The sequence below is a fragment of the Nymphaea colorata genome, chromosome 1, assembly GCF_008831285.2.
Source record: "Nymphaea colorata isolate Beijing-Zhang1983 chromosome 1, ASM883128v2, whole genome shotgun sequence".
Classification (NCBI taxonomy): Eukaryota; Viridiplantae; Streptophyta; class Magnoliopsida; order Nymphaeales; family Nymphaeaceae; genus Nymphaea; species Nymphaea colorata.
The window spans coordinates 12,767,487-12,787,378 of NC_045138.2; the positions used below are offsets into that span (position 1 = coordinate 12,767,487).

The window sequence follows — 19,892 nt, forward strand, 5'->3', positions numbered from 1 at the left end:
CTTCAATTTCCTACACATTTAGCACAATTGGATTGCATCTAGTTGGTGTCTAAGTCATTCGCCAAACTTCAGCTCATATGAAGCTGAATGAAACTAAAGTCATATGCATTTTGATTAAAGAATGAGCACACAAAACATCTAATTCAACATTTCATGAAACATGACATTTAAGAGAAAGAAAACCTTATAAATCAAAATTATAATTTTGATAACTAACTTTCTACACCTTGCTATGAATGGCCTGAAAATGAATATCACAAAAAGTTTATAACACGTCCAAGTTGATAAAAATCATCCATATTAATGACAAATAAAATACAATTATAATGATAACTGAAAAGTGTAAAACCTACTAAAAGACACATTCTAGGTGAGCGAGAGGTTCATCCATACCATCCGGAATGAGACCCAAAAGCCCCCCAATTCCTCTTACCTTCAGGGTCTAGAGCTGTGTCGGCGTTAATAATTGCAACAATACACATTTCAATTTAGATGTCATGTCCCACTACCTTAAGGCGCAAGAACATAAAGCTCATGGGAGTCAAACTAGAGAACTGATTTGCTACAGATTTTTAGTCCGACCAGCTATACTATGCCCTTTGAGGCTAGTAAAAGAAACCTTAATTAGCTTGTTTTCTTAGAAATCTAGCCAAACAGTCTTATAATGGGATTTTTGGCAACTTGATAGGCCAACCAACAACTACACCTGGATTAGAGATGTCAGCAAAGCTAATGTAGAATATTTGCTATCATATTGAACTTGTTCAAAAAAATCAAAGTTTACCATTTTAATTAAAAAATCAGATCGAACTCAACTATAAGAATGATATTTCACCACAGTCAAATTTGGATGAAATTAAGTTTTATTTGGACGTCCTATACCCAATGTCCATACATTTTGGAAATTGGTTCTTAGCATATGGTGATGAGCTTCAAATTTGGGTTCATGTAAAAATTTGAAAATTAGATTTAGATCAAATTTATATCGTTATTCATATTCAACATACACTTTTCTTCATTTATATTTGAATCCAAATTTGAATATGAATATATGAACATCTAAAAAATTGGATATGTAGTACATTTGATTCAAATATGATCCATTGACATTCCTAACTAGATATACCTTAATGCTTTAGGTATGGGGATCCTCATGACTAAGGCCATGTGATAGCATTCTTATTACACTAGATGTAATCTCATGTTGAATAGCCCCTATGTTCTTATCCTGTTAGGTGTTAACTTGTTGGTCATAAATCTTCTCCTTTTGTATCTCACAACTTGTTAAAAATTATCTACAAAAGGATGAGGCTTGAGGTCATGCAACCATCACTCCTACATATATCAACTATTGGTTTGATGCAACATGTTCCTACAAGTCTATTACACTAAGCCTAATTAATAACCCAAACTATAAAAAGTAACAAATGAAACAACATAATACAAGATATTGCTCATACATAGAAAATAGAAATAATGTATATGCTGAAAAAAAAAATACTTTTTCCCATTGGATTGCATTTAATTTCGTACAACATTATTTGTTGCTTTTTATGAGATTTAGATCAGGTACCTATGTAGTGTATGCATGAATCTTGGTGTTTATATTTTTGAAATACAGTTTTGAGTTCATGTATATTTCTAGGAATTACAATTTTAGTCATTAATTTATAGCTACTTTTACATAATATTAATCACAATTACATTAGCTCTCTTCATTTCTTTGTAGAGTTAGTTATTTTGTGTTTTACTTTGTTCTATATAGTCATTGAATTCTATTTGAAGGGTCTCAGTCATTTCTTTTTGAAAATTATTCTCAACCTAAGATTTCAAAACACTCTTTGACTTAATTTTGCCATGTTTTTTGTCTATATCTAGAAAATTATTTAGCAATCATTCTATTATTGTGTACAGACACATGTCTTTTGATGTTCAATACCTTTTTCCTAGAAAAAAGGTTTTCATGTTAGGCAGCTATGTAATTCTTAAGCAAATAATCAATCTCACTCTTAAACCTGACCAAATATGTCCATACAGTTCTAATAAAGTCACCTACTACATAACAAAGTAATAAGTTCACAACCTAGATGTCTGTTGTTAGGGACCCCAAATGTCACAATGCAACAATTCAAAGGGCCACCTGAGCAAGATCACAAGTACTGAAAGAACGCCGTGATTATTTTGAGACTTCATAAATATTGCAAAAAAAACTAACATTCTCATATTAGAATCACAGTCTCTAATTGCTTTTTCTTAAAGTACAATGGTTGACCGAGCTTGAAATTCTATATATCAAAGTGTTATTAATATGAACTCAATACAACTGCATCATCCACAACCTTTGGATCTTTGAAAATGTACAGACTATTCTTCAATTCAGATCGATTATTGTCATCTTGCGGCTCATGTCCTGGATGCAGCAACCATTTGAAGAAAGATGTACATTGCAATTATTTGGTTCAATGAGTTTACTTTATGGACAGAGATTGAAGCTAATGTTTGGCAAGTAATAAACAGTTTTGAGTATAAGATTAGATGATAGATATAACATGGCCAACATGTGTAGCATAAGCTACCTTATTGTTTGACAATCTAATAGGAGAACAAGACTCCGATATTTTATTATTCATTAAAAGATTTAAAGAAGATGACATGTGGTCACTCAATTGTCAACTATCAAGTATCTAATTGCAAACAAGTGTCACCCAAAACATCTGATTACACAATTGGTCTATCTTTGAATAATTGCTTCATTTGATTATATGCGTTAATAGTCAAAACAACAACTATGTCCTAGCTTTCTTTTTGAGAGAAGTAGAAACTAATGCAGTTGAACTCTACTTAATCTCATCAGTATAATTATTGTTATTTGATTACTTTGTTTTGTTTATCTTCTCTAAAATTGGCTAGAAACCATTCAATTTAAAACATCAGTCTCTTGTGTACCCAAAAGTATGATAGTAACTATACTAAAATTTGTTTTTTATAGAACTTTTGCTTCGGTAGATTACATAACTGAATTTGAAGCTACTAGACTCAAATGTTCAATTGAGCTCATCTAATTCATGCTTTCTTTGTTTCTCTTCCTGTAAAACCAGCAAATATACTTTGGCTATTGAGGATGAAGGATCTAGCAAAATTCATTTGATATGTAAAGCGTTATACAATTCATTCAATCCCATCAAGAATTGAAGTACTTGGTCTTCCTATTGTTTCATGCAATTATTCTCAACGTTGAACAGGTACACTCTGGGCAAACATAATATGAGTCAATTTTCATCTCTATAGACCTTTAATTTTGTGTAGTATCTAGCAATGGACATCATCTCTTATGATAGTTTGCTAATTGTTGTCTTGATCTGATATTTTTAAGGATAGTATTCCAATTGTTTATTTGATCTATTATCTCTAACGAGTAGTACTCTGTGTATCATTCTCTCAAATTGATCTACACTTCATAACTTGTGGTTGTGATATAACACTACCAATTGAATCTCTAAAAACAGACTTCAAGATCAAGAGAGAAAACTGTGTGATTACAATGCCTTTACTGTATAAATTTCGGTGAAGGGATATTAAGTTATGGCAAACTTCCATCAACAAACATAATTTTATTCTTGGCTGACTAGTGCCATAACCATTGTACATCTTGAAACTGTCAAAACTTGATAAACCACTCTTTTATTCTCTGAATGATGGAGATAGTAAGGATGTGAAAAAATCAACAAAATAGGACTTAGATGCTGCTCCCAATCCTAATGAGCAAGGTTTTGCACAATGAGGTAAATGATATATAAAAGTGTCAGGCCTTGTCACTGACATGGCTCTAATACCATGTGGAAATGCAGGAATAGAGAAAACAAAGACTACAACAACATATCATCAAGCAAAAAGGTGTTATTTATTTACTGAAATATATATGTGTTATACAGCCAATGAATGGTTTACAAGATGCCCAACTACTTACTTTTATATCTGATTCTTTTACACTTTTTTATAGATAGAAGAGTTATTTTCTTTTCTATGTCATACTCTTGCTCTGAGCTCATGCAACTCAATAGGAGAAATAGCAATTTAGAGAAAATGATTTTTGAGAAAACATAAAAATGGAGAATTATTTAAGGAAGAAAACTCAAATTTGAATTTGGAAGTAGCTATTGAAATTGAAAACTTAGGAAGGAGGTTTGATTTTACATGAAAATGACAATTTTGCGCCCCAAACCTTCCAAGCACCCTATTTTCGCTGTTAACCCTGATTTCAATGAAATTTGAATGGGAGCTTTTTCATACCTAAATAAACATAAATATAGATGTACAAACACTAGAACACAAATAAATGCATGTAAATTGTAATGAAAATTCATGTATTATCATATAAAATAGAGCCAGTTAGTGGTTTTACCTACATTATCAAGTTGTTACTCAAGTAGTGGGAGGCAGACACAAGCTAAAGTGTATATATTGCCATAAAGGAGGTTCTCTATAGATACAAGTTAAAATACCTAAATGCCTAAGAATGGTAATTGGGCTCGAGAATGAACACCTTGTTTAGCTTTTAAGGGTTTGAATAAATACGAGCAGCTTGATTCTTGCTGTCACTGTCATGACCTAGAGGACTGCAATAGGTCCCAAAGAAAGCTTTGTAAACCCCAATAGCAAGGGATGCAAATGGGGCTACCGCCTCTTTAGGATGGTAGAAAAATAACCACTCACTTTGAAAAAAAAATCATTGGAAGTAAGTTCAAGAGGTTGTAAACCTATTGCTCTAAAGCCAACATTATTGGGAGTCACTGGTCTAGAGCTTGCTACATGGACAGCAAAAGCCTAGGAAGTGATGACATTATACATGGCATGGCTAAACAAAATTGCATGAACTTAAGTTCTAGTAACTCTTGTACTTAAGTCTAAATAATCTTCATACATAGTGCCATTATAAGGTAGTCTAGTTTATCAGCCACGTAACATGAGTCGGACAAAAACTAAAAGGTAACATAGAACTCATAGGGAAAGAGAAGAAAAAGAAAAGAAATGCATAAATCATCACTACCTATAAATTAAAAGTCTCAAATTATGAGAATTCTTCCAAATGAGGATAAAGAAAGGAAATAAAGAGTATTTAAGCTTTGTTGCAAATGAAATATAAATAATTATGAGTTTAGTAAAGTTGAAGTAAAAGTTTTCTACTATGGGAGAGAGGTTTCCGTTTATATGCTAATAAATGCAAATTGAAGTGCAAGTTGATTTTTTTTTCTTTTTCATGCTGATATTATTTTGAAAAGGTTTCAAATGTCTAGTAGACAAAAATGTTGCAAAACCTAATTGTAGTTAACTTCATTGCAAACTTCATGAAACCTTACTCATATACTGAGATAACCCCAAGGTTTAAGGGCTTGCCATATGTATTAAATGTGACTATGGCTGCTCACACGCTGAGTCGAGCTCCAACTTGACTGGACTCCAAAAACTCGATCTTCAGCTCAGCTTGAACTCAAGTCGAGTTCCATATAACAAGATCGAGCTTGAGCTCTTTGGCCACTTGGACTCGTTTCACTTGTTTACGTCATGTCTTGTTTCTTTTAATTTGTTAGCTTGTCAACTTGTTTAACTCGTCAAATAGTTTAACTCATCAACTCTTTTAACTCAACTTGTTTAAGTAACAGCGACATAGACATGTACAAGATCAAGGGAATATCAAATTGATCAGTTCTATTACACCTAAAGAAAACCAAGTTGGATAGGTGTACTCTGTAGATAAAATTTGCAAAAGGGTAGCATTTCTTAATAAGATAAAATAAACTAAATATGCAAACACCATGCTCAGTAATTTGTACAATGATCATTTTTTATAAAGGTAAGAAATTGGTAAGAAGTTAATCATATTGAGAAAGAAAATTGTGAAATAATTGGCAATAAGTTAGGCCATTGAAAAGGTGATGAACATTTGCTGGGTTGATATTCTAAGAAAAAGGAACGAAAATTGGGACATCCATTGTCTTAATTGAGATGCACAAAAGACAAGGACCAAGTTGCACCAAGTTAATGCTTAATTATTAGAAAGATTATTAAAACTAGAAAACCTAGTCCCCAAAAAAATGTTTTGCAAAATCCATTTCCAAACAGCTCAAAATATCCAAAATTTCCTCGATCTATAGTTGCTTTGAAGTTCGAAGGAATATGCAAGAGACCCAGTAAACGGCTTCTATTAGTTGACAATTTCAAGCACATTTTGGTGCATAGTATCCATAAATCCTCATTACACGTGAAGATCCATTCATCTTATCACCCACAAGACCCAAGGTCAAACAGTTTCACATTGAACTCTTGGTCCATTAAAACTTCAGAAGATTTCAGGTCTTGATAGATAGTAGGTGGGTTGTGGGTCGGCCTTGTCATGCAAATATATTCTAATCCTTTAACAAAATGAACAATAAACAAAATTCGTTTTTTGCCCTAACTTGGTGAACCAGTTTCTGTAACTCAACTAGTTTTAGGTAACAAGCCAAGCCGAGTTTAAACAAATTGAGTTCTTGCAACTCAAACTCGATTCATTTAACATTTTGAGTATAAGTTTAAGCTCATACTCAGCTCTTTTATAAATGGGTCGAGCTCAAACCAAGTTTTTTCAAGCGAGTTCGAGTCGCGCCCAAGTTGGCTCCACTCGTTGTGCAGCTATAAATGTGCCACTGTCGTGCCCACTATTACCTTTTGTTGCAGTGGAGTTAGGTAGTTATGTATTCATTTTAGTCATTTGCTTTCGCATGCTTGGTTTATGCTTTCTTCGATATATTAATTCTGCTCAAGAATTAGCAACATGTAAGCATGAGACAATTTAATAACGCATGAAATGCACATATACAATAAGAACATGTATGTGTTTTAATGCTTTAAAACTCTTTTTTATGATGAATTAGTAGATACGAGGGAGCCTCTGTTCAAGTTTCACCGAAACCAGAATTAAAATGAACAATTTGGAGCATAAATAGGGCTTTTAGGACATCCAAGGTAGAATCATTTAAAATAATTAATTCCAAGAGTAGACCCAAACCTGGAATGTGATCTAAGCCTAGGTCCAACATGTCCTCTAGGTGGCACCAACCTTTAAGTAAATTAGTTTTAGCTGGTGAGACTAGTTAGAAATAGGTTAAAGTTAGGTACTTATATGGAATTTTGCAAAACAAAATATGAGGTTGTTAACTATAAATACCCCACAATGGGGGAGGGCTCGGCCATCTTCTCAACCCCAAAGATTCACCACCTGCCTTTCATCTCCTCTTTTTACCAACAATTCTCCAAAGAAAACTCTCACTCATTGAGCCTCGCAATAATAGCTTGCTAGGGGATGCAGCCCCCTACTTTTATTGAACAAATATATCTGTACAAAAGGAAAGGATAACCCAAAAGATGAGCTATCCTTCATATAGAAAAAACATCAAAGATCAACATTATCATGCACATAAAATTACATCCCTCCATTGCTTGATGTGAGAGGTGATGAAGTAACCGAATTCGGCTGTAGGATAATCCTTTTCATCTTTGACATTGTGGTGAAAATCTTTAACCAGCATGTAGAACTCCAGCCAGTCTTTTACCTTCATAATGTTGTCATAACTTCTGGTTGAGGGCTTCCACCTTGGTGCATATGGATATGAAACCACCACATTCTTTATAATACTTGAACATCTTTTCAAACACCTCCAACTCGCCTGTGAGCACCCTGCCCCTTGAAGTCAACAAAATCGACATACAATTGGCTCCATCACTAAAATAAGAGTTACCTGCAACTCTCAATTGCCTGCCATTACAACCTGTGTGACCTCAAAGAAGAGCATGTTAGAAGGTTCTCTACACCTGTCAGAGCACATTAGGTTAGAAATAGCCCAAATGTGCACCAAGCCTTCTACCTCTTTAGGCCATTTGATACCCAAAAATGTGTCCACACATGTAGACTAAATGTCTTCTTTAATGTATCTAGTTGCAACTAATTGTTCTTCATGAGTCATCTTGTTTCAATGCCACTAGATTCACCAGCATACAACAAGAAAGGTGATTCTCCAACACACCCTCCTCCACCCGCCATGCACCTTCTTTTGCATCCACCGAATGATCTCGAATATGAAGCTGCATGTGGGAGAATAGTTGACGCCAAACTTGGCCAAGCTCCCCTCCCAAATTTGTCTGGCCACCTTGCAATGAAGAATAATATGTTGTCACTCATTGAGCCTCATTGCTGCCACCTTCTCCTTCTTCCTGGTATGATCCTATCTTGCTTCTTTTTCTTATAAGCAGTTAACTGCTAGTGCAACAGAGACTTTTCTAGGAAGTGCTTTCACATGAGGAGATTGGTCTTCTTCACCCCAGTGCAATGGTGATGCCAAAGCCAGGTATGTCCATAGTTTTTCATGCATCATAGCTTAGTTTGCATCACTGTGGCAAAAAACATTTTTATGTTTTAAACAGCGAAGTTTTTCTTAGGTATAATCAGGTGAATTTGAAAAAGAAAATACTGTAAATTTTTTAAAAAATTAAGAAGTCCTAAAAATTAGGAAAAAGATCAAATAAGTGAGAACCTAATAGCACAAACATAAAAAAAAAAGAAAAAAATAAAAATTAGAAAATGAAAGCAAGTAGTTTGGCATTAAAAACGTGAAAAAAGATGCTTCAAATGATAAAAAAAGGAAAAAAAAAACATGAAAAGAATGCGAAAGCCCTTCCTTTTGTTTTTCTTGTTCTGGCGTTTTTTAAACGGCTCACTTATTTCTTGCATTTTATGTGTTTTTTTTTTTAAACACATTTTTTGTGACTTGCATGTAGCTGTATATTCTCATGCATATTTTGTTGATAGCTCATATTTTCTGATTTCTATCACTGCATACGCATCCAGATCCCATTTTAAATTTGATTTAACATAGGAAGTGGTTCCTAGAGCGTACTCTGAAGAGGGGTTCTGAAGGTGCAAAGTAAGTAGCAACCTCCTTGAAGCTACCAGCCGCTTTAAGATGTCAAGCATTTGTCAGCATGTTCTTCTTTGGAAGGCCTAATCATTTGATTAAAGTTTTAGTTTTTCTGTCAGATTAGGTGCTGTTTTAATCTAATTTATGCTTGTGATGATCTTTTCATCCCATGATCTTAAATTATGTCATCTTCTTTTCGGGAGAAATCTAGACTGCAATTTGCGTTTTGGATTTAATATATGTTTCTCACCAAATCATTCTTAAAATTATATCTACAAGGTTTGGATTGCAAAAAAAAAAATTAATAAATAAATTTTAATGGGTTTGTCTCAAGTGATCTGGTTTTTACCAACTTTTATATTATATATATATATATATTTATTTATTTATTTATTTATTTATTTATTTATATATATTTTGCAATGTTAAGTTTTTTTACATTCTGCAGTGCTGAAAACAGTCACAAAGTACGCATTCTGGTTACCTAATGAACTGCCACCATCGCACACCATTTATAAAACTTTTGGCGTCATAAAATATTAAAAAAAAACACCCATAAATGGAATTGGATGGCTGATTTCAATTTTTGTAATGTATTTTTATTATATTACATTATATTATATTATATACTTTTATATAGAAAAAATGATAGATCCTAGATCACGGACAAGAACCAGATCGGTTAATTTTTTGCTACAAAAAAAGTTTAAAACAAAATAAAAACATCCAAATAGGTCCCATACAGCTGCGTCGTTACTGGACCACTCCCCCAGGCGAGCGCATATTCTCCATCTTCAGGTTCGGTGCAGCACTCGTCCTCTCCATCAGCAGCTCCTCTAGGATAGGTTCAGCATCCAAAACATAACAGCATCAAATCCAAACAATGTAATAGAAATCAATTGCTAGGGTCGTCACCAGATTTAAAAGATTACCAAACTGAGAGTGCAAGCGAGGATCCCCTCGCAGGGTGTTCAGGCGATGCACAGGAAACGTAGACGCTCGAATGTTTATAAAAAATAACTTGATACAAAACAAGCTTCAGTTTAAGTCGTTTTTATGAAATATGGGATTTCTCCAGCATCAAAATTTCGATGTTATATAAGCCATTCAATTTTACGTCATATAAAATCTAATTATATTAAAAATAATTAACTTAACATATGATTTCCATCAACTAATTGTTAAGATCATATCTGCGATGTTAGATCTTAAAAAATACGCCATAATTATTGTACTTATGTTGTATTTAAGCAGTCTGGCTTTTGCCCCAAACCTAGTAATCATAGGAAGCATCATAACTGACCCCACATTCCATATTTAAAGCTGTATTTCCATATAATGGCACAAAACTATTTCCCTGAAGACCAAAAAAATTACACGTTACGAAGAATTAACAGCTGGTTTAACCACAAGAAAGTAAAAGGACCACATAATATACAGACCGAGTTGTTAAGGCCTGCACCCACACACTGGCGCCGCAGTCCAACTGCTGCTCAAAGACTAAGAGTTGAATATCTTCACTTAACATTTAGACGTACTTACAACTACTCCGAGCATCCAAATTGACAATGTGGAAAAGAAAAAACAGAAGGCACAGAAATGGGCATGACGAGAGCACAATGTATTTCAAATCAGCCAAATAGAACAGGACATGTGAAGTAGATCATCGTGCTCGCAGCCTAGCACGTACCCAGAGAGTTGAAGTCGCTAAATATACAAAAAGAAGCCTGAATGCGCTAAGAAAATAATTTCAAAGATACATCAACATCAGTTTATCAGAAGTAACCAAATTCAGGGTGGACAAAGGTGTTTACATAAAAGTCTGAAGGTATTCTGGCAATTCACTTCAACTATCGGGACAAGAAGTCCTCTTAAAGGACGAAATAAGCAATCAAAATGGCAACTCAAGTGGAACTAGCAGGCTATCTGCTTATCCTCACAGAAAGCCCAGCTGCAAAAGAATTTCAAAAAGATACCAGAATAATAGAACTTTCAAGACTGGGAGGGAAGCCATGCTCTCTCGTGTCCCCTCTCCAGGTTCTGCTTCTGATGTTGTAATAGAAATTTCTCAATCCACCCAAGAAGGATGCAGCATTCCTGGAATATATATACATAACAATTCCTTTGAGGCCCTTCATATGAAACTAAGAAAATTTTATCATTTCCTTTCATCTTTTATCCTCCTCCATTTTTGTTACTTGATCCAGAAGCCAGCACACCTTCTGCAACCAAGTCAGAGTGCTGACATGCAGATGAACTGTGAACCACTGTGGTTTTGTTGTCCACTGAATGTGGTTCTTGATCTGGGAAAGTTTCTGCCAGCAAGAAAGGGGCAAATGCATTCACATGCATCCATGTCAACTCCCATAGGCTGTCACCACCTAAAGCACTTCTCTGAACAAGAACTCCTCGGTTTTTCATCACAAGAAGTATATTTTTTAGAATTTCAGGCACCTGCTCCTGAAGCTTATCACATCTCTTTCCTCTAATTTTAGCCTTTCCATACTTATCCATCCGTGTAAGGATACCAAGCCACATCTTACAAAAGCTAGGCAATGAAGACAGATCAACCAGCAATTGAAGAAAAACCTTGGATAACAGTTTCAGTGCTAGAACCATAGAACCTTCCATATTTTTGTAGTCTTTAGGAGAATGCCCCTGTGCAATCTCAAGCAGGTCATCAATCAAAGTAAACACGATATGATCAAAGCAGTGCAACCATGCAGTTGGAGTGACCCCAATCCCATCCGCCGTCGTCAAGCATCGCTGAAGCAAAGATAAAGCATGGTTCCTCACCTCCTCCCTCTGTTCAAGACACACTCTCCTCAAACCTTGCACCAACTTCAGCCACATCTCCACAATATCCTGTGATACCTTAGAGGAGTCATCTCCTCCTTCTTTGGCCACTGAATGCCATTTTGCAAGGCAAGGGAGTGATTCAGCCATCAGATCCAGCGCCCTAAGAGATCTGTCTGTTAAACCAAGACGGGACTCAGCAAACTGCCTCGATGCATCCAAGCAAAGCACATAATTTGTTGGTGAGAGGTGTGCACCCTCGACCATGATAAATGTAAGCGCCTCAAACCCAGCTTCAGATGCTTCAGGATGTCGAGCTGTGATAGACAACAGTGAACAGATGGTTCGCCAGCCAGGTTGAGACCGAATATGTGCAGCATTAGCTTTCACAAGACGCATAACTTCCTGGGTGATGTGCTCACAGTAAGCATCAGCTACACGAGCGTCAAGCTTTAATATGAGCTGTAGGGACCTTAAGAGTTCGTCGGCCAAGTTTTCCTTATACGGAAGCAGCCTTTGGCAGATACGCAGGAGTCCAAAAACAGCCTTCTCAACAAGAGCACAAGGCATCACTGTTGACTGTACAATACTGGCTATATGTTCATAAACACCTTGCCAAAGAAGAACAATTCGGTCGCGGTTGTTCAATGTGATGGCAATCAGCAACTCCAAGCAAAATACTGCAGTGTCTTCATCCTCAGGTGATGGATTCCCTTTCTGAGGCCTACCAGCTGCCCATATAAGGGCCCTAGCAAGCTGCAAGAGTGAATCTGCTTGCAAGAATTTACTTTCAGTAAAAATGCTATCAATATGACATGTCTGGATTGTCTGAAGAGTGCGTTGATGAGCAGCAAGCTGCTGTTCAGTAGGTTGTGACCTGGGTTCTTCTGTGTCAAGTGACAACAATTGACTAAATCTACCCATCAAACCTGCAGATCTTCGAGGCGTACCCATTGGTGTCATATGGGACACTGATACAGCACCAGGGGCAGGTTTCCCATGGCTAGAATCTGTAGACACCTCTGAATCATCTGCTGCATCACTGGCAACTCGAGCAGGCAAAAGCCCAAGCTTGTGCAATCTCAAGATGCAATCAAGGATGTTTCTCCAACCACTGCGTATGTAATCACCAAATCGATTAGCGATAGTGAAGACAGTAACAGTTGCCATCCTTGCTTTAGTATCATCACCAAATGCAATAACTGGTTCCTCAGATGACAGAGGATTTAAAAGTGTTGTGGATTTGCAAAGAGAAACAACCAAATCATCCAATACATCTTCAAGATGGTGGCACGCAGAGATCTTTGCTACTGCCAAAAAGCCTTCAACACACATGTGGAAGACCTCTTCATGTTGTGCATGTTCAAACACAACTGAAATGGCTGCAATGGTAGGGCCAGACATGATTGCAAACATATCATGATCAAGAAATGCTCTCGAGTCACAGGTGATATAGGGGGCAGTCGTCTTCGATTTCCTCATGAGATCAATCCAACGACTAGGAGTCATCTCCGGAAAGCCAGCTCCTTGTTCTGGAGTTGTACGAATTTCATTTTTGCAGATCGAATGATACAGATCAGAGAGAAACTCTCTAGGAAGGTCTCTACCACCATTAATAGTTCGATTGTTTCGTATAAAATCCTCTTCTGTCATTTTCTTCTTCACCTGAACATTGTGTTGATCTGTATTAAGCATTATGATAGAATATGACAAGACTAGAGCAGCATCTTTGTCTGCAAGAACATAGGGTGATTGCTCATAATATCTTTCGGAGAATGCCTCAAGCACCCTCTGTATCTTCTGTGATTCTCCTGGCAATCTGAAAGTTTCCAAAAACAGCCTTAGAGCAGTATCCAAGTTCATTTCCTGGAAATCAAAAGTCCGAGCAAATTCATGCAGCACCTGTACACAGAAATCATCGTGATTTCCCAAAAAGTCGCCAACAAGACTCTTATCCAATCCAGCTGTGTACCTGAAAAAGCAAGCCACGCTTTGAGGATCAAGCTTATCGGGCAATAAATGTGTCCCTTGGAGGAACTCTAGCCCTTTCTTAGGATCCCTGTTAAAATGGTTTGCTCCAATCATCAGCTTCCTCTTGATATATTTTCTGCGGCGCACAAATTTGACCCAATAATTAGGATCATTATAGCTTTCACACTTAACAGTCCAAAATGCTGTGTACTCTTCCAGGTCACTCACTGGGCCGTGGCCCAAAGCAGGAGATGCAGAGCTAATCCTTTCAGCCATGCCCTGAATGACAGCAATTAACCCTTCCAAGGCAAGGACATGCATGGCAGAAAGCGGACAGTTGACAGGAAATGCACTCTTTGATAGCAAGTTAGCAAGATCTTCAAACACATTACTGCACGTTATGTCACAATCAAGGTTTGCGTACATCTCTGCCATGAAATTCGGCTGCCTGCAGAAGTCAACAAGAGCTTCCATTATGACTTCCTGCTGCTGGAATGTAGCTCCATATCTGCTCTGTGTGAGTCTCAGTACAACACATGAAAAGAAAGCTTCAAGCTGAAGCTTCAGTTCCTCCCTCAAATGTAGGTACAAGTTCAGCACAATGCTGCAGACCATTGACAAAATTAGTGGACTCATTGACAAACCAAACTGCATCAAGTTCCGAAAAAGCTCATCCTGCACCAATGCCAACAGTTTTGGGTGCTGACGTATAGACAACCCTCCCAATTCTATAGCAGAATTGATTAAGCCCAGAGCAAAAAGTGGGACATCTTCATCAAATGCTATTGGGTTTGACTGTGGCCCCACGCCAACATGCTCACCTATATTCAAAAGTGAACACATGAAATGAAATATCTCAACCATGCAGGGAATCCCATAGGGTTCATTCATAAGATGCATATCATTTGGTGACTCCAAGTTATTGGCAATCTCCATAGAGTTATCATCTACCAGACTGGATGCTGGAACCACTGAAGCATTTGAAGGGAAAGACATAGAAACAAGTGGGACATCAGGTTCAAGGTTCCCATTCCCATTATCACGGGACTTATTCCCAAAGCTGTAGTCCTTTTCATGCCCATCCACCTGCAAAAAGAAAAATGGTTAGCATTTTCAAGAAAATATTGAAGACTTGCATAAAAATTGTGTTCCTTACAAGAGCATCTGGATTGTGACGAGATCCCTCTTTACTAGCCAAGGTAGACTCCAAGTGCCCAATATCCGGTAAATGAGAAAATATACACCTGACAAGCTCGTGCATGGTGTGGCGGGCTATCCTCTGAAGCAACTCACCCTTTGTGCCAGCTTGATGGACCACACGGAAACACGTGTTCACTATAGTGCAGACATGTTGATTGTGCAACATAACTGATGCTTTACTTTTCATGCAGGCAAGAAGAACTTGGAGAATCTTCATCAACACGACTTCTTCAGATGCTGGGTCAGTCACCTCAAACCGGCAGCTGGTCACAGCGTCCACTACCATATGCATTGCTTCTTCCACGTTTACGGTACTTAGATCAAAAATCTCCAAAGTCAAAATCTTGTATACGGAAGATAAGGCCACCCCTGTGATTGGTGCACCAGTCTCATCTGATCGAATCACATCTAAAAATGGCTTAAGGTACGTGGTTGGATTAATCGTCTGCCACTGCTGTTGCCATGAAAAGATCTGCTTCCGAAGTGCCTTTAGTGAATAAACAAGAGCATGCTCTGATTGATCATCACCAGTCATATAACGACCGCCCCATCGTACATTTCTCCTCATGACAGCCAAAACAGCACCCACCTCTGAATTTACCATGCAGGCCAAGGCTGCTCTTTTTGATGAACATTCATTATCCTCTGGTTCTTCGGCAATTGCATTAATTTCTGTCTGCATCTTCGGGCGCCCCATTTTGAAGCAACGTGTAGCAGAAATTTCAAATCCCTTCAACCCCAGCGACAACAGCAACAGAAAAAATGCATGAAGCCTACATCAACGAAGCATTTCTGGCAAGAAATGCAGTATACCTAGACGAGGGAGAATCCCATTGTTTCTCATGGATGCAGAATTATAAGTTATGTCTGATAAGAACATCAAACGCTGTTATTGTTGATACCAAGCCCTACAGCAAATTTAAAGAACAGAATTACCAAAAGCTCAATAAAGCGAGATTTGACAATCAATATCAACACCTAATAAGCCAGTATCTACAAAGTAATAGATCTATTTACTCCTCAAAGAACAAAAGTTCGGTCTAGTAAAAAGGCAGCAGAACAAAATTCATCCCTCAAAGGATCACCTGATTATGGAGGAACCACAAGATTTTTGAAAGTGAAGCTACAATCAACTAAGCAAGAAGCTAGTCATGGTCAATCATTAGAACAAAGTCGATGCCTCCAAGAGTTTTCAATATCCCAAAACACATGTCAATTGAGCTCCTCATCAAATATCGAGGAAGTTCAACCAATGGTGAAGCGACGGAGCAAGATTGCAACATCGAAATATAGATGCTCCCAAATTTTTTCCTCGTCACCGCCGAATCACAGAACTTAAGAAAGTAACCGATTTAAGGGTCGATCCAACACGTTCAAAAATCGCGACAAAGGTTTGAGTTTTGGGAAAAAATTAATAGTAATGGAACAAACATCAGTCGACTTTGGAATTCAACAATTTCCCAAGATTCGACCCGATCGTAAAGCTCCAAAAGAAAGAGAAACAGGATGAAGAAACACCGTAAAACACGAATCCTACAAACACCAGTAAGGAGAAAAAAAAAACTCCAATGATCCCCCTGCACTCAAGAGATATGAACCCAAAAGGACAAGAAAATACCAATACATCTGCCACGAAACATAATCAACGCAAAATTAAACCGCATTTCTTGGAAACCGAGTTGATCGAAACCCTAACTGATCAAAGCACCTACGCAGCACACTAGATTCTAAACCACAGCGTTAGATCCGGCGTACCTCATCCATAGGGATCAGGGCTGGGGCTAGGGTTTGACGCACAGAGACACAGCCAGAGAGAGGGAGAGAAACTTTCGCTCCTTCTCCCGTTTCTCTTTTGCAGGAAAGAGAACGCCTATCAAATTGGCACTTGAATAGTCAAACTTTCTTCCTGATTTAAAGCGCTTTATCAAAAGCGATTTCTTCAGCAGATCCGGTCCGTGTTCACATATAGATCCAGTTATCAAGAACTAAACCACGCAAAATGTGTTTACCAGAGAAGTCAAGATCGAGCTTCGACCTGGCATCTAAAGCACCACCCGAGTGAAGGCCAGCTTCGGTCAGGAACGGCCGAAAAGAAGGAAAGCTCGGACGTCCAACTGATATTTGGGTTTGGACTTGCGCCCTCCAATTAGTATCCAATTCGTGATAAGTGTAGTAATATAGAATTCACGTCGACCTCAATCTCCTCTCCTAGGGGCGGAGGTAGCGGGGTTTTATGGGGGGTATGCCCCCACAAAGTTCATTCTATTCTTTGAAACCTTAATGTTAAAACTAGGTGAACTTTGGTCCATTTATATCATGTAACCCCACCAGATCCAGAGCACCCTCCTATCATCAATTAAAATTTTGTTTACCCTTATGGCCTGTTTGGTAGGAGGGAAAGGGAGGGAAAGGAATGGATGGAAAAGGAGGGAAAGGAAAGGGAAAGGAAGAGAAAGGGAAGGGAATGGAAAGGAATGGAAAGAGTTGATTAAAAAAGTTGTTTGGATAGAAAAGGAAGGGAAAGGAATGAAATAAAAAAAAAAGACTAAATAGCACATGGATTTAGAAATAGGTGAAAGAAAAGGAGGGGTAGTGTGGGAACAAAAAACTTTTCCACTTACTTTCTTTCCTTTCCTTCCCAATCCGTCCGATTTGGGAGGGGAGGGATTTACACTAAACAATCCATCCATTTCTTTTCCTTTCCTTTCCTTTCCTTTCCCTCCCCTTGCAACCAAACACGCTTTGCCCCTTTCCCTCCTTTCTACCGTTTGCAGTCCAGAAAAACAGTGCCCACATAATTGAACCGACAAGCAAACTTTCATTGGTTCACCAGTCCAACCAATTATACTACGCCTTTCATAGTAGACTTTAGTACTTGCCTAGGGTAATTTTAAACGTAAAATTAGGAACTTACGCAGCTTGATTTCTACTAATGGAACCACAGTAACAGCAAATCTTATTTGGGAGGGAGATATGATTGTAGAAAAGACAGGTTTTTATTACATAAGTGCATGTGTTCTTGGATGTTTTGAGGGAAAAGCGAGACACAATGGTGGATGGGTCTGCAACCTGCATTTGATTCATCACCCACTCCATGGAATAATTGAGTTCCTCTATTATACAAGTTTGCTGAACACACGCTTATAATTTGCCCATGCAAGGTTTACATCATCCAAAAATTGTGGTTTTTTATCAAAAGTATAAAAGGACTGGAGTTTTAGATTCCCACTTGAGTTGGGTGATTAGGAGTATCTCATCCTACCGTCCAACAAGGGAGCCAAAGCCTATACCCTTTCCTCTGATTCTCTTAAAGTACCAGACCTGCTTTTAGTGTCTTAGAATTTCCACTAAAGCTAATAGCATGACATTAAATTTATTAACATACTCGCCCATTGACTTTATGCAAACAAACCGCATGTATGACCAACTTTAGCCATGTTTGTATAATGACCCCTCATTTTCACTTTGTTATGATTTGTAATAAATTAGGTCTTAGACCACTAGGTTAGGGACAAAAAACTAACTATTTGAATGCAAACATTCAGGGTTTTTTTTTAATTTTTTTTTGTGATCTAACCTTATGTAGATATAATCTCAATAATATATTGAAGGGAAACATACATTAAGTTAATCGTTTTTTTATTTTGATTGTATTTTTATACATCAAAATTTTGATCATGGAGAAATCTTCATTTTTCGTAAAAACAACATAAACTAAAGCAAGTTTTATACCGAATTAGATTTTATAAACATATTTTGATGCTTTTATTTTGTTCAAAATAATATGTTAACAAAAACTTAAATGTCTAGTTTTTATCGATGACCTAGAGGTTTAGGATCTACCAATTTCCAAATCCGATACATCATCACCTTTCATGATACCTAGCGGTTTAGGATCTACCAATTTCCCAAATCCGATACATCCTCACCTTTCATGATACTTCGCTTCATAATGGCCACTATGTTACAGTGGTACGCCTCTTTGGGTGGAGTACCCGTAACGGTACACTGGTACAATGGTATCGGTATGGCGGCATGGCCCGGTATGTTTGGATCTGGATTCGGGTCAGAATTAGATCCAAAATATATTATAACCTCAAAAGTTTTGTTTTTGTTTCTTTTTTTTATTTATGAGATTATCTATGGATTTATGAAAGGAATGTGATGATATCATTTGATTTTTTTAATTTTTTGAATTAAAAATATATAATAATATATAATATTCACCATACCACCATACCAAGATTTACAAAAATGCTGTACCAGTACCCGTACCATTGTGACATAGAATGACCATTCATTTTCACGGTCTAAACTAAGTCCTATCCATCATTCACCATGCATCCCTCGGATGACCCTTTGTAAGGATTTATTGTTTTTACTCCATTATCGTTCATCATGAATCCCTTACCCCAACAAGCTTAAAAGCCTTTTAGAGGGTGGTGAGTGTTGGCAGAGCCAAAAAAAAAAAAAAAAAAAAAAAAAAAAAAAAAAAATCTAGAGATGCGCCTCAGTCTTTCGTACTGGCCATGTCTCAAATCGACACTCTCTAGCAACAGTGAGGAAGAAAAGAAGAGGCACGCGACCGCTTCAATCAAAGGCAGTTATAGAGATATTGCACAATGAGTGGCAGATGGTAGGAAAATGATGGGAAAGGAACGTGGTAATGGATGAAAGGAAATAATGAAGAAGAAGACAATGACAAAGGGGAAGCCAGTTGAAGGCAATCACGGTGTTGCATGATCATCTTTTCACTTGTTTAAAGTACTGTTGCAGGCAGTTTCCCCACTGATCGACCCCAGTGAGATGTTCTCCGATTCCGAGGGCAAGGGAGAAACGTACGGCATCAAACATGCTTGGTTCCATTGGACCTGGACACACTGATGAGCCGTAGCTTCACATTGGGCCGAGAGTCTCATGAGACTCCCCACGCCCATAGTTGGCAAACTCGAGAATCAAACTCAGACTGTAAAT

The 19,892-nt window shown here is 37.4% G+C and overlaps 1 protein-coding gene across 1 annotated transcript; it reads right to left on the reverse strand.

Annotated features, from left to right (window-relative positions):
* Positions 1 to 10,551: 10,551 nt before the first annotated feature.
* On the reverse strand, positions 10,552 to 16,831 carry LOC116253329 (ARF guanine-nucleotide exchange factor GNOM). The gene is made up of 3 exons (XM_031628105.2): positions 16,674 to 16,831; positions 14,875 to 15,826; positions 10,552 to 14,804 (listed from the first exon to the last, which is right to left on the reverse strand). Exons 2-3 carry the CDS (start codon positions 15,613 to 15,615, stop codon positions 11,127 to 11,129), a joined length of 4,419 nt encoding a protein of 1,472 aa, XP_031483965.1. The 5' UTR covers positions 15,616 to 15,826; positions 16,674 to 16,831; the 3' UTR covers positions 10,552 to 11,126.
* Between the last annotated feature and the right edge of the window lie 3,061 nt (positions 16,832 to 19,892).